We start from the raw sequence: 23,349 nt of genomic DNA, 5'->3' as shown, positions 1-23,349 counted from the left end.
AAATTAAAAATTACATAAGCAAAAACCATACAAATGCTAATTATAGATATAGTAGAAAATGACGTAAACGAAATAATCGTCAAGCTCACATCTTTGGTGTATATCCACCTGAATGTGCACATGGGCGTGTGCATACTCAAATATACGCATACACATAAGTATATATTTTAAAGAGCAATTATATAACTGTATTATACAAACTTTCTAAACATGATTTTCTCACTGGATTATATTCAGATCTATGAAAAAAATTTGTTCTTTAGGGGCGCCTGGGTGGCTCAGTCGGTTAAGCGTCCGACTTCAGCTCAGGTCACGATCTCGCGGTCCGTGAGTTCGAGCCCCGCGTCGGGCTCTGGGTTGATGGCTCAGAGCCTGGAGCCTACTTCAGATTCTGTGTCTCCCTCTCTCTCTGCCCCTCCCCCATTCATGCTCTGTCTCTCTCTGTCCCAAAAATAAATAAACGTTAAAAAAAATTGGTTCTTGAAAATAATACATGCCTATTGCAAAATATCTAAATGGTAAAGAAGATATAAAAAGAAAATCAACTCCTCGCTAATCCTGCCTTCCAGAGTTAAACGTAATTACTCTTTTAAAAGGTAAATAGTATTCTATTATACAGATGCACCATTATTTATTTAACAGTTACCCTATTATGGTTATTTAAGCAAATTTTCTCATTTTCTACCGTTGCAAATAATGCTGCAGCAAATATCTTGTATATATCAAATAATTTCTTGAGCTTTTTTCTAAATTTCCAGGAAAAGAGTCTAAACCTTCCCTGGCTTTCCCATTTTTTTTTTTTTTAAGTTCTAACTTTATTTTTTTTTTTTAACGTTTATTTATTTTTGAGACAGAGAGAGACAGAGCAAGAATGGGGGAGGGTCAGAGACAGGGAGACACAGAATCCGAAACAGGCTCCAGGCTCCGAGCTGTCAGCCCAGAGCCCGACGTGGGGCTCGAACTCACGGACTGCGAGATCATGACCTGAGCCGAAGTCGGCCGCTTAACTGACTGAGCCACCCAGGCGCCCCTCCCATTTTTTAGTACTTCTACCTTTCTACCCCTGCCCCCCAAATTCCACATACATAGAAAATGTTGTGGAATACATAGAAATGGTTGATCAATAAAACATAACAAAACATCCAAAACATAGCAAGAAGCATTTGGTGCCAAATTATCTGTGTGTGGGAGAATGAGTTAATGTTTCAAAGAGGGGGAAAATACGGCTTTAAATCTGGAGAGTGGAAGGGTGGGGAGAAAGAAAAGGCTCAACTGGACTCCACTTCCTTTAAGTTTAAGGATTTTTTTTCTTTGTAAAATATATGCATTTGGTGAAAAATATATGTATGTGTGTTCACACACACATACACACACACAAATATATGCAGAAAGGGATCCCAACCTTTCTGCTTTCTATTTACACAGAGGAAATGCCACTATTTTCTGTTTTGAGTGTAGTTGACACACAATGTTAACATTAGTTTCAGGTGTACAACACAGTGATTGGACAAGTTTATCCATTGATCCATTGTAATGAACAAGGCTATGTTCGTTACAAGTGTACCTACCATCGGTCCTCGTACATTGCTGTTACCTAAGTTTAAGGGCGGTTTTTAATTCTGACAGTTCAGAGGAATGAAATAGAAGTTAAGAGTTGGGTCTTGGGGGTGCCCGAGTGGGTCAGTTGGTTAGGCTTGATTTCCGCTCAAGTGATGATCTCATGGTTTGTGAGATCAAGTCCCATGTTGGGCTCTGTATTGGCAGCACGGAGCCTGCTAGGGATTCTCTCTCTACCCCTCCTCTGCTCACGCTCTAAGTAAAAAATAAACTTAAAAAAAAAAAAAAGAGTTGGGTCTTTGGAATCCTTGGATTGTTAGTCTAAGTCTCGACTTTGCTAGTTACTAATGATGTGAATTTAGACATCGTCAATATCTCTAAGTCATAGTTTTCTCATCTACAAAATAGGTATTGTAATAGTAGTACCTTGTGGGATTGCTAGAAGAATGAAACGTGACAACACATGCAGAGTGCTTAGCTCAGTGCCTGGCACATTGTAAATACAACGTAATTTTATATAGGTATAATTTAGATAAAGTCTGATACATTTAGCCAGATGATAAGACTTTATTATCTAAAGGCGAAATGATGTCATCAAGCTACAATCTTGAATATGCAGTCTTTTTCTGAGCAATTCAAATATTTCATGGAAAATATTTTTTGCATTCATATTGTTTTATATGATAGAAAGTAGGACAGTTTGAGAAAAGTGTAACAGGCCAGAGGATGAAACATGTAAGAATTCCCAGAGGAATAACGCGACTGGAAGAGGAAAGAAAAGAGTAGGTGGGCTCCCTGGTGGCATTTTCTGCCTCTGGGCGGGGGTTATTCTGGAAGGGGCAGAGAATACCATCCGATATTGTCTGACACTCAGGATAAGATATGTTATAAGACCGTCAAACGAGCTGAACGATAATCCTATTTTGCCTCCTTTGTATACTTTACCGTTTAAAAAGCATTTTCACACACCCTATCTCCTGTGATCCTTGCAACAGCCTTAGTGGGTAGGCAGGGCTGGTATCAAGGCCCCCTCCCCGCTGACTAAGATTCCACAGAAAAGGGGCCTTGCACAAGTTTACGCAGAGTTTAGTCTAGAGTGTTCTCCGTAACATGCCCCTTTATCCCTTGACACCTTCACTCCTTCGGCAAGCATTTCCTGAACTCCAGGATGAGGTCAGGCTAACACGTTAAACCCGTCCCAACGCCATACCCTGCATGCACTAGCTCAGGGGACCGAGAAGCCCACCGGAGACATGCCGGAGACAACGTCTCGGGTCCGCCGGGTACCGAACACGACAGCGTGCGCGCCTTAAAGCGCGGCTGACAGCGTCGGGCGCCTACGAGGGACCGTCCCGCTGGAGAGAGCAGGGGGCCGCCGTCCCGCGCCGGGGCCCGGCGGCCGGGCGGCCGGAGGTGAGCGAGCGGCGGCGCGGCCCCCGGGGCGGCGGGCCGCGCGCCGCTCTCCCCCGCGCGGCGCACCCCGGCGGCGCTGCCCGCGGCTCGGCGCCGCCCGCTCCTCCTTAACCCGCGCCGGGAGGCGGCGGCGGCGGCGGCCGGGCGGGCGGGGGAGGGGGAGGGGCGCGGAGCGCGGCGCGGAGGCCGGGGAGGAGCCGGGGCCTGCAGCGGAGCCGAGCCGAGCCCGAGCCCGAGCCGAGCCCTGACACTGTCCGTCCGCCTTCAGGCTCCCCGGGAGCCCGGACTGGCCGCAGCCCGAGAGGTGGCAGCGCCGGGGGCCTCACGCGCCGGAGGGAGCGGACCGGACGGGACGGGACTAGAGGAGGCGCTGCCGCCACAGTGGCCGGGGACCGGCGACGGGAGCCGCGGCCTCCCGGACCCTGCTGCCCAGGCCAGCTCAGGGAGAGCGGGGAGTAGGAAAACCCCACCCTCGGGGGCACCCCCGGAGCGGAGGCGGGAGCGGGGACGGGGAGCAGCCTCTCTCCCGGCCGGAGGGAAGACCCTCACCACTCGGGCGAGGCAAGGGGGAGACCCCTGGAGGGGAGACTCTCTCCTTCGTAGGGGCGAGGAAAACCCCCATCCTGGCCCGGGGATAGACCTCCAGAAGTAGAAAGGGGTGATCTTACTAAAGGAAGCCGACCGAGTGAGACCGCCCCAGCGTGCCTCCACCCCTCCAAACGCACACTCTCAGCAGTTCAGGACTTTTCGAGGCGAAGAGAAAAGGGGGAAATGCCTATGGAGTAGGCGCCCTGCATCCTATCCAGTACTCACGGGGGAGAGGAGTCCTTGCATTCAGAAGCGGGGGACCCTCCAGGGACAGAAGAGGAGTCGGCTTTCAGCCTTTCAGGAGAGGGGAAGAACTGTCCCCTCAACTTCCTTGTACCTAGACAGTGGAACAGGGCAGAGCCCCTCCGCTCAGATCTCCAGCAGACACAAGGAGCCCTCCACTCCCGAAAGATCCACTTTGGGGGGGAGGGGGACTCCCCCAAGGGGGAGGAGACAACTCCTGGTTGGGAGAGGCTCCTCCCCTCCTCCCCAGGGGAACAGGCAGGGTGTGGGGGGTGTGCCACCTTCCCCAGGTAGGACCTCCTTCTCCCCCTCCCCCTCCCCCTCCTCCCTCCGCTCCTCACCTTCAGGGGACCCGGTTCCCCTCCCCAGCTTGGGATGCTCAGCCAAGTACGGGAAGAGCCACCGAGGATGACACGCTTCATCTGCCTTTGAAGAGGGGAGTCCCTCCAACCCCAAACTCCAGTACCAGGTGGTTCCCTCCCTTTGCTGGGGGAACCTTGGAGACAGGTTAGTACTCTCTTTCACCTTCTCTGTCCTCTTTAGGTACTAGTGGGTGTAGGGGCTGAGCTGGTGGCTCGTGGGTTTCACTGCCGGGGAAGGTAGGGTAATAACTCAGAGAATCCCCAGGGCAATGTGTTCTGAGGAAGCTCTCGGATTCCAACTGACATCTTGCCGCCCAGGCTCTGGGAAATGGGCTTCTTTAGCGTTTGAGGACTAGACAGATGGGAGTCATTTGAGGTCCCCGGGGAAATGTACGTTTTCATGCTGACGGCAGAGGAAGATCAGCAAACACCTGCATTTTCACAACGCCATCCATACGGCGTAATAATGATGGACACATCCCAACCGGACTCCCATACCCTCCTCCGTTTGGGGGCTTTTTTCACCCCAGAGTGGGCCCGCCCCAAAGTCATCGTGGCATCCCAGAGCCTGGACTTGACTTGCCTCCATTGGCATTGCATTTTCTTACCTTGGAACCCTGCCTCAGCTTAATGTCCAGCAGATCGTTTTCTCCCACCCCTGTGGTTACCATCTCCTGGACAAGATGATCAGCCTGTCCCCACTCACCCTTCCTCAGACACCAGGAGGCCTTCTCTTGTGACATTCCCATTCCTGGATGGAATAAAATCTTCCGGCAATAAACACCAAAGGGAAAAGGGACAGCCCCCACATCCCAAGGCAAGAAGAAAGGGTGTAGGGAAGTCTAACTCCTGGGTCGAAGTTCCTCCCTGGGGCTGGCCCCGTACCACTGCCCCTGTGCCCTCCGCAGCTCCTGCCCTACACTGACAGGTCCTCAGGAAAAGGTAGATCCCGGATGGGAAGAGAGGGGTGCCGCTGCCTAGCCTCCTTCCACTCTTCCATCCGAATCAGTTGACCACCAGGGAGATTTGACCTCCGATGAGTTTTCTTTCAGAAGAGCACCTAACAGCTTCATCTTGTCCCTTCCTGTTTCTTGTTCGGTTCCGTGTCTCTGGAAGCTTATATTGAAGTTTGCTCTCATGAGACGTGAGCAGGAATCATCAAAGCCCAGACTCTTCAGAGAAGGCAGGAGAACTGTGCCAGGAAATCCCCGCTAGCTGACCCGGAGGGGGGCGCTGCGGTCAGCAGGATGTCTTTCAGCCCGGGGTCGCTAGCTTTCCTGTTGTGCCATTAGCATCTGCCTCATCATCTGCAGGCACCTCACAGCCAAACCAAGTGGGAGGCTTCATCCTACGTGATTTTGGTGTTTTCTTCTTCTTTCTCTGACTGAGCCGTGGGGGGCTGCCTGAGTCCCTAAATGCGCGTACTTGGTCCTGGAAGCTACCGGCTAGTAGTGTATGAGGCAGGGTTACGATCCGGCTTTTTACGGCTGTGCTATAGAAGGGCGGTCACGTGTTTCTTCATTCAGGTGAATGTGGCTCCTCTGTGTTTCGAGTGGTTACGTGTATGTGGAGACAGTTACGCATGTACTTTTCACACGAAACCTCCAATCACCCAGAATCCTGTGTTTCTGGTAGGCCTCTAGAAGCAGGTGCTCCTGTGCAAGGACCTAGAGAAGGTGCTGGTCAGGATGCTCTGCTTGGAGAAAAGGCTCGGCCTGCCCTGGCCGGTGGGAACCCTCCTGAATGGCTGCATGAAAGTCATCTCCTGCGGCAGGGCAGCTCAGGGTCAGCCTGGGGGCCACTTCTTCTAGAACTAGCAGGAGAGTTTAATTCCTTTTTTTTTTTTAATGTTTATTTATTTTTGACAGAGAGAGACAGAGCATGAGCGGGGGAGGGGCAGAGAGCGAGAGGGAGACACAGAATCTGAAGCAGCCTCCAGGCTCCGTGCTGTCAGCACAGAGCCCGACGTGGGGCTCGAACTCACGGACGGTGAGCTCATGACCTGAGCCGAAGTCGGACGCTCAACCCACTGAGCCACCCAGGCGCCCCGAGTTTAATTTCTGATGTCTCTGGTCTCAAAAGCATGAGGATCCTTGGCTCTCAACTCTAGGACTCCCTTCCCCACCTCTTGAAGGAGCCGACTGTGGTGTAATAGCAGCTTATTTCTTTACAAAGTGCTTTCCCAGACACTGGAATGCAACCTGTTGAATGGCTCAGGGCAAACCACGTCCCAGAACTACCAGGTGTCCCACCACCGCACCGTGTAACGGCGGCCTGGCCGGGACTGGGTTTCCCTAATTCTCCCTGCCTCTGTGGAATCCGTTAGAAGCAGATGGCTGTGGGCCTGGATTAAGCTACGATTCGGAAAGGGCCGTTTTCCAGATCGCGTCTTTTACGACGAGACCTGGTTCTTGCTGAAAAACAAGAGATGATATGCCCTCACTCCTTCATCTTCGGAGTTGACTTCATCCTGGCCTCGGTCAGCACTGGGGTGACACGATCCCCCAAGGAAAAGTTTGGGGTTCTGACATCCCGAAAGCTACTGCAAGCTCAGCGCAGGTTTTGTAAACCGTGGCGGGCTTTGCTGCTTCCAGTCTTACCTCTCTGGTCTGTTTTCTAGTTTCTAATTTCTAATATTCTCTCCCCTCCTGCCCCATTTAAAAAAAAAAATAGCTATACTTACATAACACGTGCTAAATACTTTGAAAATATCAACTCGAGGCGATCGTCACAACAACCCTATGTAGGTGCAGTTATCATCTCTATTTTCTAGAAGAAACTGCAACACAGAGAGGTTAAGTAACTTGCCTGCGCTGGCACAGCCAGTGGGTTGTGGAGCCAGGATTGAAACCCAGGCGGCTTGGCTGGTAATTGGTAATGTGGTAAACTTAACCACTGCTCTGTTAGTTTTGGCATTCTGTACGTGGCAGGGAGTTATCGCTCCTTAATGCCTGACCTGGCACCACACAGGGAACAATTATTGGCCTTTCAGATAAAGCGGGAAGAAAACTGTGCCTCTTATTTGGGATCTTACATGTCTCATCCAGGATCAGTCTTCCGCTCCAACAGAGTGTCTTTCGGTTTTTCTCAGCCTTTCCCCCAGTACTGTAGTCTTCCTTAGAGGTCCTGTGGATCTGATGGAGCCTGCCCTCTGGCTGCCTTTCCCAGTTTCTATGGGTATTTCCTTTCAGTCTTCCAGCACGCAGAGAAGAATGTAGCCTGACTCAGGTTCTGCCCAAGCCCAGTGGCACGAGGCCCACCTGGAGAGAGAGGTCTGGGTAACTAGGTTGGTCGGACTGAGACATGGAAGTACCTCTTGTTTGCTTTTCTAATAATAGCCCTGAACATTAGCCTCGTGCCATTATTTTGGGGAGCATGGAATGCGGGGCAGCCACGAGCTCGTTAAGCTTCATTCACTTCCCTCCAGGGAGGAAGCTTTGGCAGTGTTTATGACTCCATCCCTTTTATTGAAGGGGGAAACCGAGGCATCAGGACTTTAGGGAGCAAGGGGTGGTTCGGGACATTTAGTGTTGGTGAGTCAGTGTCAAGGTGGGGAATAGAACCGAGGGAGCTCAGTCTCTGAGATCCTATGCATTAGGCTGCCCTTCAAGAATGGGGAAGTGGCGAGGGCAAGGAAGTCAGATGGGTAAAGGGAGAATGGTGTGAAAAGATCAGAAGGACCTTTTGCTGCAAGCGTCTTGTAGCTGGTAAGGTTAAGATATATTTTGAGCGCTGGGTGGTATCTGGAGGGCTGACCGGGAGGCCGCTGTGGAGAGGTTAAATTTAACCTCTCCTAACCTGCTTGCCGGGTTGCGGAGAGGGCAGGGCACAGAACAACTAGCAAAAGGCTGAGAGTGCTTCCCCTTCTGGAATTCACGGTGATCGGCATGTGCCACATGGGTTCTGTAAACCACTTGAAATTTACTCTGTAGATTGTCCCTGTCCAACGTGGGGAGACTTTCAAATGAAGCATCCTGGAAGTCTTCTGTGTTCTTAAGATGAGGTTTCCTAGGGATCTTGAGCAGGAGATAATGGGGGATTCTTTACAGGCCCCCCCCCCCCCCATCCTTTCTGGGGAGGGTCCAGGGGAACTCTGGTCCTTGAGAACCTGCTGATTGTCATGTTACTGTTCAGCTGGGAAAACCCAGCTGCAGGACCGATTATTGCCCCAGGTGCCCTGCTTTATCCCAGATGTTACGGAGTTTTGACTTACTAATGTGCTAGGAGGTCTGACGCTTCCTGGAATGATTAGATGTCCCTATCAGTTCCCAAGTTTCCATGATTTTTTAAAAATGTTTATTTATTTATTTTGAGAGAGAGAGGGAGGGGGAGAGAGAGAGAGAGGGGGAGGGGGAGAGAGAGAGAGAGAATCCCAAGCAGGCCTTACACTGTCCATGCCAAGCTCCATGCGGGGCTCGATCTCATGAATCATGAGATCATGACCTGAGCTGAAATCAAGAGTTAGATGCTCAACCGACTGAGCCACCGAGGTTTCCATGATTTTAAGGCCAGATGGTAGTGGTGGGCTGAAAAGGAGGATGGTGGGGAGAGAAGCTGAGGGTGAAGGGGAAGCCCCTTCATGATGCTATTTATAAACATAGCCTTTTTTTTTTTCCTTCCTCCTGTCAACAGTTCTTGGGTTTCAACTGGGTCTCTTGCTGCTCAGTCCCCTGAGGCACTAAGGTGTTTCCCTCACCCTTGTGGAGTGGGTGTGTCGCTGGTGAGGCCCACAGCACGGGGGACATGTGTGTACATGCAAAGATCGCGTGGGCGGGGACCTGGGGGGTGGGGTGGGGGAGAGGGACACGAGTGAGAACTCTGACCCTGAGGAGAAAGGGTGAATCTCAAGGGGAAGGGTCACCGGTCGAAGAGTGAGCTGACGGCCTGAAGGGTGTGTTGGAGTCCGGAGAGAGGGTTTGGCGGTCGTATCTGGGGTTGAGCTTTTTTACCTGCAAAGTGTGTGGATTTGTGTGTGCCATGCTTGTGCATATTATCCGGGTGCGGATTTAGAGATCACATACGCGATGTGTTTCTGCCCAGGATTCTGAATGCTGAGGCGCGCCAGCCCCGGCTCCTCGCGACAGATGCCCCGGTGGGGCTCTCAGCAGGGGCAGGAGAAAGAAACACCGGCCCGCATCTCCCGGGCGGTGCAGGCACAAACCCGTCAGGCAGCAAGTGCTCCAGGGGCTTGCCGGCCTGGGCCGTAGGGGAGCGCCAAATGGCTACCAAGCGCTTCCTGCCAGCCTTTCTAGACCCTGCAGTACAGGCAGCACCCGGCGTTCTTCACCTTCCCCCGCGGAGACGTCACTCTAGCTACACCTCTCCGCCAGCAGGAGCGCCCAGGCGGTGTGGGTGGCGGCAGGGTGTGCAAACATCAGGCGTGGGCGGTCTGGCAGCGCCAGGAGTTTGCACGGAGGTGCAGCGAGCGTGTGTGTGCCTGGCTGGGAAGGAAGGAGAGAGGAGGAGGGCGGGAGAAGGGGAGCCAGCTCTTGGCCCCGGAGTGGCTATTTTTAGCCGGGCTATCTGATTGTTACCGGTGTGCACGCAGCCGGGTGTCTCCCGGGCTCCTTGAAGCCCGGCGGGCTGAGAGGTGGGAGGTCCTTGCTGATGCCTTCTTCCTGGTGTTGGTTTGGTGTCTGTGGGCGGGAGCTCGCCAGGGGTAGCCTTAAAGGTGCGAGGGCAGCCCTACTCAGGATCTGTTGCCTCTGTGTGTGACTCTGTGCTCTGCTGGTAATGTACGTTGTGTAGCCGATTGCGATCTCTGAGGACGTGGGCCACCGTTTGCGTGTGTGTCTCGCGTCCGATCTGTCCTTTGCTGGTTGTCATATGCAATTTATGCTTGGGATATACCTCATGTGCCTCAGGTGCGCATGTGTGGGAATCAACAGGGTGGGTGCTCAAATAGAGCTGATACAAAACATCGTTAGGAGTGTCGGTGTGTGCTTCGTTAGTGTGCATTTGTGTTTACTCAGACTGTTTTTCTTTACATGTTCACTTGTGCTATCTATCGGAGATGTTGTATGTAATCAAACAAGCGTCACATGATCGCAGAGTAGACTTTGGCTGATTTTACCTGGTATATGAAGTTTTTGTTTTGTTTTGTTTTTTAATTACATAGTTGAAAATGTTATGTTGCAGGGTTTCAAGTAAGGAGGATGGAGGGCATAGCTCAATTCCGTGGGTGGTTTGATATGTCTCTTAGTCCTGAAGGAAGGGAGGGAGTCCTATTGGCTTGTCCTATGTTAAGATGTAAGGTAAGTACCAATCTGTCATCCGATAGACGATTGGTGATACGTTGTTCGGGGGCTTTGGGAACACTTGGCTGCGGGCCTTCCCATGACAGTCTCCTGTGGGAATTATAGTGCGAAGAAACTCTACTTCCCTGAAAGCGCAAAGATTTGAATATTATTTGCCGCTAGTAAGCAGAGGTTACACTCCCCTATTCTATTTTCCTCTCCCCTTTGTTCTCTTCTGTGCAGAACCCAGAAGTACCATGGCTTCTGACCTAGAGAGTAGCCTCACCTCCATAGACTGGCTCCCCCAGCTGACCCTTCGAGCTACCATTGAGAAGCTTGGGAGTGCCTCCCAGGCTGGGCCTCCAGGTGGCGGCCGCAAGTGCCCGCCGGGCTCACCCACAGATCCGAATGCCACCCTGAGCAAAGACGAGGCAGCTGTCCACCAGGATGGCAAACCACGGTACAGCTATGCCACCCTCATCACCTATGCCATCAACTCCTCTCCTGCCAAGAAGATGACCCTCAGCGAGATTTACCGCTGGATCTGTGACAACTTCCCCTATTACAAGAACGCTGGCATCGGTTGGAAGGTGGGATGGCTTCTGTAGCCTGCGCTTATTTTCAGCCCTTGACAACCTTTTCCTCGACTTTCGTTTCTTCCTATAACCTGGTCCGGTTCGCTCTGACCTGTTGCAGAGATGTGCGAACTTAAAAATCTTACCATTTCCCATCCCCTGCTCTTTTTCAGAGTTGAACAACTTTCATAAGGTATAGCAGGGAAACTCCAAGGGATACCGAGCTACTGAGTGTAGTTATGAGGACGGCAGGATGCTTGTTGCTCGTCATACCCTCTTATCTTCTGAGTCCTCAAAAAGGAGATTCATTCATTTCACAAATGCTTATTGCCACGCTGCTATGTTCAAGTCACTGTGCAAGGCATGGCATTGCTCCTTCCTACCTAGAGGTAGGAGCCTCATCAGATTCCCAAAGCTTCATTGCACATAATCCTCATATTTTAAAGAATCGTATGCCACTAATAATAATAATAATAATAAGGTCCTTCACCAACACCTCATCCGCCAAGCAAGTCCTAAGAGGATAAGTTGTTTGGCTGGAGCTAAAGGAGGAAGGAAACTCCTCTTCCAGGCAGAGAAGGAAGACTGATGTTCTCAGTCTTTTAGAAGCGCAACTCATCTGCCAATTGTTGAGTAGGACTGGGACTCTAACGCAGTTCTTTCGCTCTGCAAATCACCAGTTAATGTACAAACCAGATGATGAGCTGGAGACTATTAAAGGCGTTCAGGTTTTCCTTGATGAATATGCCCCCGCCACAGACCACAACCCCCAACCTCACCCAGCACACATAGGCAACGTGGCTTCTTTCCTCCAAATGTGAGCATTCCGTGGGCGGTTGAGAAAACAAAAGGTGGACCTGTGCTGTTGTTTTGCTCCTAATTTATGTTTGTTTTTTTTTTTTTTTTTTTTTAATTTTTTTTTCAACGTTTATTTATTTTTGGGACAGAGAGAGACAGAGCATGAACGGGGGAGGGGCAGAGAGAGAGGGAGACACAGAATCGGAAACAGGCTCCAGGCTCCGAGCCATCAGCCCAGAGCCCGACGCGGGGCTCGAACTCACGGACCGCGAGATCGTGACCTGGCTGAAGTCGGACACTTAACCGACTGCGCCACCCAGGCGCCCCTATGTTTTGTTTTTATTTACATAAACCGTTTTCAAGTGTTATTCTTTGACCACGGATAGAATGAATTAAGAAACTGGACAGATGTGATTTCAAAAAGCATTTTTTTTTTAATGTTTATTTATTTTTGAGAGAGACAGAGACCACATGTGAGTGGGTTAGGGGCAGAGAGAGAGGGAGACACAGAATCCGAAGCAGGCTTCAGGCTCCGAGCTGTCAGCACAGAGCCCGACGCGGGGCTCAAACCCACGAACTGGGAGATCATGACCTGAGCTGAAGTCGGACATTCAACCGACTGAGCCACACAGGCCCCCCTGGACAGATGTGATTTTGAGGCGTTTATAAGCCTATTTTCAGTTGGGTGGAAAGATTGAAAAACTACATAATCAGATTATATACTTCTTTTATATACTGGAAGCACCTGGTGGTCAAGTTTATAGCCATTACCTCCCATCAGTTTAATTTCTGCATTTTCGTGTCTCATTGCTCTTGCTGTCTAGTAGGTAAGTTCCTCCATCAGTAAAGAGGTGCTCAGTTTGCTTGGTACTTGAACTTTATTGTGTGTTATGTCCTTTGGTGTCCCTCTGTGTCCTATTGGAAAATTTTCTGCTTTACACAATGCTCAAAGCTAACTTGCTTCTCTGTTTCCCTAGAATTCAATTCGGCACAACCTTTCTCTCAACAAGTGTTTCCGGAAGGTGCCCAGACCTCGGGATGACCCTGGGAAGGTGAGACACTCCTGTAAGCATTGAAAGAAGGGGCAGGAAGGAGAGAGGAGCAGTTGACAGCCCAGAGTCCTGTGGCTGTTTTAATTATCCAGAAGAGGAAATCATGTTAATTAGAGAAGCAGCTTTATTTTTTCTCAAAGGAACAGCGTGGCTATCAAGCTTGTGGGCCTCCACTGGCACGAGTGACTAAGAAAGATGGTGAAAGGGGCGCCTGGGTGGCTCAGTCGGTTTAGCGTCCAACTTCGGCTCAGGTCATGATCTCACGGTTCATGAGTTCAAGCCCCACGTCGGGCTCTGTGCGGACAGCTGGGAGCCTGGAGCCTGCTTTGGATTCTGTGTCTCCCTCTTTCTCTGCCCCTCCCCAGCTTGCACTCTGTCTCTCCCTCTCTCAAAAATAAATAAACATTAACAACAACAAAAAAAAATTAAAAAAGAAAGATGGTGAAATCTTATTTTTAAATAGACTTATTTATGGTAAAGTTGACTTTAATGCTGTCTTTTTTAATGTGTGGTACTCTTTCTAGATGTAAAAGGTGGACTTCAGAACCCTTGTAGGAACTTTTCTGTACAAAAATCCCATGACTTTTATCTTTAAAGGGGAAAAGAGATAGACCAGTTTCTTCATTGGATCGATGTGGACACTAGAGTTCAGGAGAGCCTTGCCTCAGATCACACAGAAGGGAAGGGTTGTGTCTGGACATTTCCAACTCTTTGAATTAGATACCAATGTTTTGGCCCTCCAGAACAATCCAGGCCTATGTTTGGGCCACTGGGCATACCTCTGACATACTCGTTGGGCTTTTAGGACATATTTACTCCTCAAAAATAGCCAGTTCCCTCAGGATTCTGTGTGATTCTCCATTTCTTTTCCTTTTGCTTTTCTTTTTTTCAAAATTTTTTTTTAACGTTTATTCATTTTTGAGAGACAGACAGAGACAGAACATGACCAGGAAGGGGCAGAGAGAGAGGGAGACTCAGAATCTGAAGCAGGCTCCAGGCTCTGAGCTGTCAGCACAGAGCCCGACGCAGGGCTCGAACTCACGAACTGCGAGATCATGACCTGAGCTGAAGTCGGACGCTCAACCGACTGAGCCACCCAGGTGCCCCTCCTTTTTCTTTTCTTTTTTTTTTTAAGTTTATTTAATTATTTTGAGACAGAGCGTGAGAGGGAGAGAGAGAATCCCAAGCAGGCTCCACACTGTGAGCGCAGAGCCCAATGCAGGGCTTGAACTCAAAACCCTGAGATCATGACCTGAGGCGAAACCAAGAGTCGGACGCTTAACTGACTGAGCCACCCAGATACCCCTCTCCAGTTATTTTTCTTAATATGACTTATTTGTTGGTGAAAATCCTCCCAAATATCTGCTTTACCAAAGGTGGGAATTTCCGTGTGTAATGATTTTGTTTTCTGTGGGGATGGGTTCTCCTTCCAGGGCTCTTACTGGACGATCGACACCTGCCCTGACATCTCCCGGAAGAGAAGACACCCTCCAGATGATGATGTAAGTCCCCACCTCGTGGGGAGGGGCTGCTTCTGCTCCACCTGCTCCTTCTGCAACCTTTCCCGTATTTTCAGTCCTTTTCTATGTTTGGGGCAAAGGAGGAATGCCCGCGGAGGTGAAACCATGGGTCTTGGGAGGATGTTTAGTTTCTACGTATGGATTTTGTTCTTTCACAATCCTTAGCTATCTCAAGACTCGCCAGAACAGGAGGCAAGCAAGAGCCCACGGGGAGGCGTTCCAGGGAGTGGAGAAGCCTCACTGCCTTCCGAGGGGAATCCTCAGATGTCCCTTCAGAGCCCCACATCTATCACCAGCTACAGCCAGGTAAGAAGAGAGGTGTCAGGTGCCTAGGGATGGGTGGATGGGGGTGGGGGGCAGTTGAATGGTTTCATATATCTGCCAGTTCAAAACTATGTATTGGGGATTTGTGATGCAGTAGGAGATAAATTGGGAAGGAAGGGGAAAGCACAAGAGGGAAGCTGAGAGGTGGACGTAACAGAACTTGGAGAATGATCAGGGGGAATAAAGTGGTAAGAAGAGAAGAAGGGGAGCCAGAAGGTTAGGAGAAGGGAAGATGGATGGAACATAAGAAAAGGGCTAGAGGTAATCGTGGTAGGAATAAGTGAGACAGAAGGAGAAAATGATGTTCATTCACTGAAAAGTCAGGAGAGGATGACGGCAAGCCAGGGAGCTTGGTGACCATTCAAGGGCTGTTTTGGTCCTTATTTAGGACATGCATCAAGTCTTTCTTACTCCTTTTTGCAGGGCACAGGATCTGTGGATGGCGGAGCAGTGGCAGCCGGGGCTCCAGGCCGAGAAAGCGCTGAGGGTCCCCCTCCCCTGTATAATACCAACCATGACTTCAAGTTCTCCTACTCAGAGATCAATTTTCAGGATCTAAGTTGGTCCTTTCGCAACCTCTACAAATCCATGCTGGAGAAATCTTCCTCCTCTCAGCATGGTGAGTCTGCACTTGGGATGAGAGCATGAACATCTTCTGCTTATACTTGTACTTCTGAATGGGTGGTGACGTTCTCTTCTCTCCCATCTGTCTTATTTTTTTTTAATGTTTCTTTATTTTTGAGAAAGAGACAGAACATGAGCAGGGGAGGGGCAGAGGGAGAGGGAGACACAGAATCCGAACCAGGCTCCTGGCTCTGAGCTGTCAGCACAGAGCCCGATGCGGGGCTCGAACTCATGGACTGTGAGATCATGACCTGAGCTAAAATTGGACGTTTAACTGACTGACCCACCCAGGCACTCCTTTTTAGTTTTTTAAAAAATGTTTATTTTTGAGAGAGAGAGAGCATGCAAGTTGGGAAGGGGCAGAGAGACAGGGAGACAGAAGATCTGAAGCGGGCTCTGTGCTGACAGCAGAGAGTCCTGTGTGGGGCTTGAACTCACCTGAGCCAAAGCCTGATGCTTAACCAACTGAGGCACCCTGGTGTCCCTTTTTCAACTTTTTAATGTCTGTTTATTTATTCTGAGAGAGAGAGCAAGCACGAGAAGCAGGAGGGACAGAGAGAGAGGGAGAAAGAGAATCTCAAGCAGGCTCTGTGCTGCCAGCACAGAACCCTACATGGGGCTCGATTTCACGAACTGGGAGATCGTGACCTGAGCCGAAACGAAGAGTTGGACGCTTAATCCGCTGGGCCACCCAGGCGCCCTGGCCTTTTATCTTATTTTTATTATTTAAAAAAAAAAAAATTTTTTTTTAACGTTTATTTTATTTTTGAGACAGAGATGGAGCATGAACGGGGGAGGGGCAGAGAGAGAGGGAGACACAGAATCGGAAGCAGGCTCCAGGCTCTGAGCCATCAGCCCAGAGCCTGACGCGGGGCTCGAACTCACGGACCGCGAGATCGTGACCTGGCTGAAGTCGGACGCTTAACCGACTGAGCCACCCAGGCGCCCCATCTTTTATCTTATTTTTAACACAAGGGGAGGGTGGTCACTGGTCAGGGGAAGCATCTCATAAAATAAAATTGTTTCTGGAGTCCAGCTCTTCTGGCTTAGTTCTGAAGGACAGCTGTTTCAAGAGGCAGGCTAGGTTATTAGCTTCAGAAAGCGAGTTGGAGGGATTCCCCTTTCCAGAACGAAGGGCAGTGACTTTATGGCTGAACGCAGGTCATTTAGAGGATGGCCACGAGGGGGCAGCAGTGGTATCCTTACCCTCAGAACTCCTGCTGTTGTGAGACAATTTTTTAGCATTTTTATATTTATGTCGGTTTTTAGTAGGAAAAATCTCAAACATCTGCAAAACTAGAGAAAACTGTATAATGAGCCCTTACGTTTCCAACTTTAACACAGCCCAGTTTTAACAGCTACCAATATATTTTTTTAGTTAATTTATTTATTAAAACTTTTTTTTTTTTAAGGTTCTTTATTCATTTGAGAGAGAGAGGGGGCACAAGCAGGGGAGGGGCAGAGAGGACAGACAGCATCTGAAGCAGGTTCTGTGCCATCAGCGCAGAACTGTGAGTTCACGACCGCAGAACTGTGAGTTCACAGCTGAGATCAAGAGTTGAACGCTTAACCAACTGAACTACCCAGACACCCCTGTTTATTTTTGAGAGCGAGAGAGTTCGCGTGTGTGAGCTAGAGAGAGGCAGAGAGAGAGGGAGGGAGAGAATCCCAAACAGGCTCCATGCTGTCAGCAAGGCTCAAAACCACAAACCATGAGATCATGACCTGAGCCGAAACCAAGAGTCAGACTCTTAACCAACTGAGCACCTAGGCGCCCCTAACAGCTACCAGTATTTTGTTCAGCTTGTTTCATTTACCACCCAGCTTTTTTTTTTTTTAATTGGAGTAATTTAATGAACTTCTCAGACATATCATCCCACCTATAAATACGATATCAGTATGCATCCTTAATGATGGAGACTTGGTTATCGGGGGAGGGGCAGGAGAGAGGGAGATACAGAATCGGAAGCAGGCTCCAGGCTCTGAGCTGTCAGCACAGAGCCCGACGCGGGGCTCGAACTCGCGGACCGCAAGATCATGACCCGAGCGGAAGTCGGACGCTCAACTGACTGAGCCACCCAGGTGCCCCTATAATTTACTTTTTAAACTTCACCTGATTTCTGACTTCTTTTGAGACCATGGTTCCGGGCCTCCTGCCAGGTCCCCGAAGAATAGCACAAAGAGGCACATGCTGATCTTTTTGCTGAAATTTCGGCAGTTGCCACGCTGTCAAGGCCCTCCCTCTGTCTGTGAAACCTGCAGAGGTCCGGGAGCGGTGGGAGGCAGACAGGGCCCAGGGGACCCTTGCTGTCCTAGAACGCCCGTACCCTTTGAAGCCTGGGGTTTCTGGCCTCCCACCTCCAGCCCATGGAAGTCCCTCTTGGCCGAAAAATGCGTTGCCCGATTGGCTCTCCTGCTTGCTCTGCCCCGCAGGCTTTTCGTCTCTCCTGGGGGACATGCCGCCCTCCAACAACTACTACATGTACCAGCAGCAGCCGCCGCCACCTCAGCAGCAGCAGCAGCCGCCGCCACAGCCGCCACCCCAACAGTCCCAGCCGCAGCAGCAGCAGCAGCAGCAGGCAACGGCCCAGGGCCCCTCGACTGTCGGGGGCGCGCCCCCGCTGCACACCCCGAGCCCGGATGCTTGTACCCCCCCAGGGGGGAAGCAAGCTGGGGCCGAGGGCTACGGGCCTCCCTCCGTGATGGCCATGCACCCACCCCCACTGCAGCACGGAGGCTACCGCCCGCACCAGCACCACCCGCACGCCCATCCTGCCCAGCCACCGCCTCCGCCGCCACAGCAGGCACCAGGCCAGGCTCCTGTCAATAGTACTGGCTTTGGTGAGTAAGGACGTGCCGGGAGGCCCCGCGGAGGGCCGACTGACCCCCCCCCCCGTTCGGACTGTCGACTGGAGATGCGGTCGGTTCGGAAGTTACGGTTCGCTCGTCTGAGTGAGCCCAACTTGCCACCTGGGGCTCTGTCTTCTGGAATTCTCGGACCAGCCGCGATTGCTGGACGTAGTCTCCGGCCTGCCCTCGAGGCTGCCCATCCCTAGAGCGCCGGTAGCTCTTCCAGTCCTCAGTCTCCAGGGAGGGAGATTGCGAGATGGTGTTTGTGATGTGATTGAGGACCTGGCATGCGGGCGGCCCGCCGTCGGCTGGCTGCCAGCTTACCCTTCCCTCTGTTTCTTACCCACTTGCCCGTTCTCTCTCCAGCCTTTCCTCCTGACTGGTGCTGCAATATCGACTCCTTAAAGGAAAGCTTTAAGATGGTGAATCGGCTCAACTGGTCCAGCATTGAACAGTCACAGCTCTCAGGTTAGTGGTGAAAAGGTGGTGACCGGAGGGCAGGGGAAGACAGTGTTAGTGGAAAACCCAGTAGGAACCAGAACCAGAAGGGGAAGTTTGAGGGTGAAGGACTCCACTGCTTCCCCTCCATATTTCACGGGGTGGACGATGCCGATGTTCTTTTCAAAGTAATTTTAATTAATTTTGCCTTAACGCACTCAAAGTATGGCGGTGTTTTTATCCTAGCCACTTCTGTCCCCGGAGAGGGAAGGCTGTCAGGAATTCAGAAACCTGGACTACCATTTTGCAGTTTTTTTGTTTGTTTGTTCATTTTACATTCATTTATTTTTGAGACACAGAGTGAGTCACAAGCACAAGTGAGACACAGAGCACGAGCGGGGGAGGGGCAGAGAGAGAAGGAGACACAGAATCTGAAGCAGGCTCCAGGCTCCGAGCAAGCGTCCAGCACAGAGCCGGACGTGGGGCTCGAACCCACGAACCGTGAGATCATGACCTGAGCCGACGGCGGTCACTTAACCGACTGAGCCACCCAGGCGCCCCGCCATTTTGGCGTTTTGTCACCGCTTACTACCAGCGTGACTACGGCTAATTCACTCACTCACTTGGAAATTTTCTTTTCTTTACCAGTACGATGGAAGTTATAAGAAGAATTTAGTAAGGAACGACTAGAAGAAGAAGAGTTTGAAAACGTAGAGCCCCAAGAGATGTCGATTACTGCTGGCAATGAGTATAGCCAGTGGTGTTGACTTTTGATGTGGCTGGAACAGTGACAGGGGGTAGATACGGTAGGGGCTTGGGGACCTCTGCAGAGGGTAGCATTTCTTGCTTCTCTGTTTGCAGAGCTGATGGAGTGTCTGCGACAGGCAGAGCAGAAGAACTGGAGCCTCGACCAGCATCACATTGCCAATCTGTGTGACTCGCTCAACCACTTCCTTACTCAGACTGGTCACGTGCCCCCCCAGGGGGGCTCCCACCGGCCACCAGCCCCTGCCCGTATCGCTGACTCCTGTGCCCTTACCGGTGGCAAGCAAGAGCCAGCCATGAACCCAGGTAGTGAACAAAGCAAGTTGCCGAGGGGGTGGAGCTTGTAATGAGAAGGGAGGGGGAGGCAGAGGGGAATTGAGAAAAACCGTCTGATGGGCGGTGACCCACACTGGGCGGTGGGACTAGTTTGGCTGCTATGCTGACTGACTGAACAGCTCTCGTGTGGGTAAAGTCCTATACGGAAAACCTGTGTGATTCCTTTGTACACCTTAATTTGGGAGACTAGAATTACTTAAGGAAAGGGAAGGGAAAGGGCCCATTCCAAATTTGTGTCTCAGCAACCCCTGCCCTCATCATATCAGGTGGAGTTGAGATTCGCTAGTTATGTGAGCTTCAAACCAGTGAAATGAGGGATTCAATGATCACGTTTCTATATTGGGTCATGCTTCTAATAGCTATGGTATTTCACAGTTTTAGGGACAATTAGGGTCCCTTTTCACACGGAGTGGGGAAGACTGATAGCTCCTGCAGAAAGCCTTTACGCCTGCTGGAGCTACAGAACAGAGTAGGGAAGGGAGAAGACATTCAGAGGAGGAAGCATTACTCCCTTTCCTTTCTCTATTGGGCCCTCCTTCATTGAGTATAGTGAAGCATCTTCAAGGAACTCAAATAATTCTTGTCTTGCTTTGGCAGTGAACTCTTATGTGCACCCACAAGCCCCCCACCTCTACCCTGGCCCGTCACCAATGTACCCGATCCCCACCCAGGACTCAGCAGGATACAATCGCCCAGGTAAGAGCCAGGAAGCTTTTTTCTCCAACAACCCAACGCTGTCTACCCTGACGAGTTGTCTTGTTTTCCTCTGGCACTGAGCCTGCCTTCTCTTTCCTTTTGACCTGCCCCTGCTGGGAGTGGGTGAGCCTTCATGATTTCCAAGGCCAGAGGGCAGGCCCCTTGCTAGGGAGGTATAGGTCCTGGAAGCCTAAGGAAGACTGACTGACTTTATTTATTTATTTCTTAAAGTCTTTTTAAAAATGCTTATTTATTTTTGAGAGAGAGAGACTGAGTGTGAGTGGGGAGAGAGGGAGACACAGAATCCAAAGCAGGCTCCAGGCTCCGAGCTGTCAGCATAGAGCCCGACGCGGGGCTTGAACTCATGAACCATGGGATCGTGACCTGAGCCGAAGTCGGACGCCCAACCGACTGAGCCACCCAGGCGCCTCAAGACTGATTTGCTTTAAACGTAACTTGTGCCTGCAATAACAAAAGGAAGTAAAAGCATCCATATAAACGAAAGATGGAGAACATTTATGTCTAGCTTTGGAATCTAGATGGGAGATATGCTCAGGCAGTTACAGTGAACATGTTATACAAATGGACCTGCTTTGTGCCCATGTCTGCATTCCTGTCACCCGGCTTCTAGTATCAGGGGCCTGGGACTGAACTATCTCTGTTGCGGGTGGGGGCGGAGTGGGGGGGAGTTGAAGGAAGACCGTAACTTGCCATAAATAGTATAAAAATAACTGGGTGTTCACTTTAAATCACTATTATTTTCCCACCTAACCCCAAGTGTTTTCAGTGTTTCGGGTGAACATCTGACACTTTCTCCATGTGTTCCTTATCCGTGTAGTACATACACAAATTTCTGTTCTGTGATTTCATATAACAGTACATTCTGTGCATTTTTTTTTCATTGCTACGTGGTCTTCATAAGTATAATTCTTAGTGCCTGCCTACTGTGACATTGCCATGTAACCCTGTTTACTCTGGTTTATTTCCTGAGACCCAGCCGGAGTGGTGGCTAAGCAACGAAAATAACTCTGGGCTGATAAGGGCAATAGTTTCTCCAGCCCTTCGTGGAATTATTTGGGGCGTAGCACTGCCTGTCTAGGTTGCGAGAATAGCTTCCCGTCCGCTCTCCTTTTAATTTCTTCCTGTCTTTCCCACAGCACACCATATGGTCCCTCGGCCACCGGTTCCACCTCCTGGTGCCAATGAGGAGATCCCTGATGACTTCGACTGGGACTTGATCACTTAGGGCATCACGGAGTGTGGCCACGAGCCCAAGGCTGGGTGGTGAAGTCTGGCAGTGGGGCAAGAGCAGCCCCAGCCCATCCCTTCCTCCTTGCCTGTATATAGTTATATATTCTCTTTTTTTCTTGCTCTGTCAGAGAAGCCACCGCAAGATGCTGCCGAAGATAACCCCCCCCTTTCCTACCTCCTTCTTCCTCTTTCTTCTTGTTTTTTTCCCCTAATTCTTTTATTATTATTCTTATTATGGTATTATTATTATTATTATTATTGTTATTATTATTATTGGTTATATGCTGTTCCCAGGCTCCTGTCCCTACTCCACGGACCATGTCCACCCCTTGCTAATTTAAAATCATCTGGCTGGAAGGGGAGGCCCCGATGGCTGCAGAGAAGGGTTTCCAACTTTGATTTACCTTTCTCTTTGAGAAACTCGATGCTAAACCCACCTTTTGGCCCTAAATCGTTTTCTGTTCCTGTCAGTTCAGTCCAGTCCTAGAGAAGCCACCTTATCGAGTAAAAGGGATCTGAAACACTGCTTGGCAGCCGCGAATTTACAGGTTTTACTCAATGGTGCTAATTTTGTCCTCCGAGCTCTTCCTTGTCCCTTTATATCTCCAATCCTTCCTTCTGCCGAGCCTCACTCCCCATCAAGGGCCAAGAGCGATGGAGGGTGATGATAAAATCCTAGTGGAATAAGAGGTCTGGGGTGGGTCGAGTCAAGTACTGTAGAGGGGCGATAGAATATAAAACAGTCAGAAATTGGGTATATGCTACTAGAAACTTCCATTGGCTCGTTCTTAGCCCTCTGTCTATTGGGGATAGATTTGGTCTTGGCCGGAACTCTGCTTCTGTGATAGGGACGAGGACAACCATTCAGTATAGGTTGGGCTTTTAGGAGATGGCTTCAGTTCAACCCTTCTGGAAATCCGCTGTGGCTCTTACTTGCATTTACAAATGATCCTTCAATCCCTTTTGCCCATTCGGCAAATTTTATTTTGTCCTCCTCCAGCTGTTTGCTCAGTTCCTTCCCTTTTATTTTTCTTCCCCCATTTTCTGGAACTCTCAAGAAAGAAAAGTGAGCCATTCTCGCCCTCTTAGTCTCATCCTATGCTAGGACAACATGGGAATCTCTTTCCCGCTGATCAGAGCAGAACCGAACCTTTAGTGGTAGCGGTGGGAGGGTGGGGGAAGGAAATAGGAGTCGGCATACACATGGGTAGGGAATATTGCAGTTATTTAACTATGTGGGCAAATAACTTCTCTCAGAATCCAGATCACTGGGGCTGAAGCTTTCGCGATTAGGCTTTTGAGGGGTGAAGGAGATAGGTTGTGGGGAGTACGTAATCTAGAGGGGAGAGTTTATGAGGATCAAAGGAGACTCCCAGAATAAGGTACGGGGACAACTTCTCTCCAGCGAGGAGTGGCCATGAGTTACTGTTGCAAAGTACTTAGTGTGTACTTAATGTTAATTGTTGAATATGAGTTATGAGAGGGAAAAACAATTTTACTTCTGTTTTCATTTCCCTGAATGTTCGCTTTCTGGAAGCTACAGGACAAAATGTAAGGAATGGACAAGGCCACTCTCTCTGTGATTTCTGCTTTTCGTTCACATTCTTTTATTTACCGATGACTTCCAGGAGATCTAGCTTTCCGCTCCTCGGCTTTTCCCCCTCACCCACCCCTCCCTCTCTTTGTAAGGGGGTTATACACGAGAGCTTGTTGAAGAAGGC

General features: G+C 50.2%; 1 protein-coding gene across 1 annotated transcript; it reads left to right on the top strand.

Moving 5' to 3' along the window:
- The first annotated feature begins 2,837 nt into the window (after nucleotides 1-2,837).
- Nucleotides 2,838-23,349, top strand: FOXJ2 (forkhead box J2). The gene is made up of 12 exons (XM_047867590.1): nucleotides 2,838-2,970; nucleotides 3,239-4,308; nucleotides 10,643-10,989; nucleotides 12,750-12,824; nucleotides 14,258-14,326; nucleotides 14,510-14,650; nucleotides 15,092-15,287; nucleotides 17,726-18,133; nucleotides 18,509-18,610; nucleotides 19,442-19,651; nucleotides 20,279-20,377; nucleotides 21,535-23,349. The coding sequence occupies exons 3-12, from the start codon at nucleotides 10,657-10,659 to the stop codon at nucleotides 21,621-21,623; spliced, it is 1,722 nt and encodes a 573-aa protein (XP_047723546.1). The 5' UTR covers nucleotides 2,838-2,970; nucleotides 3,239-4,308; nucleotides 10,643-10,656; the 3' UTR covers nucleotides 21,624-23,349.

The sequence above is a fragment of the Prionailurus viverrinus genome, chromosome B4 (assembly GCF_022837055.1).
Source record: "Prionailurus viverrinus isolate Anna chromosome B4, UM_Priviv_1.0, whole genome shotgun sequence".
NCBI classification, from domain to species: Eukaryota; Metazoa; Chordata; class Mammalia; order Carnivora; family Felidae; genus Prionailurus; species Prionailurus viverrinus.
Note: the sequence above shows the minus strand (reverse complement) of the source record. Positions and strands in the feature narration are given on the sequence as shown.

Bases quoted from the DNA above. Each gene is read 5' to 3' on its own strand.
- FOXJ2 (XM_047867590.1), top strand. From the start codon at position 10,657: ATGGCTTCTGACCTAGAGAGTAGCCTCACCTCCATAGACTGGCTCCCC. The intron at 14,651-15,091 runs GTAAGAAGAGAG...TCCTTTTTGCAG, and splicing joins CTATCACCAGCTACAGCCAG to GGCACAGGATCTGTGGATGG. The intron at 18,134-18,508 runs GTGAGTAAGGAC...TTCTCTCTCCAG, and splicing joins TGTCAATAGTACTGGCTTTG to CCTTTCCTCCTGACTGGTGC.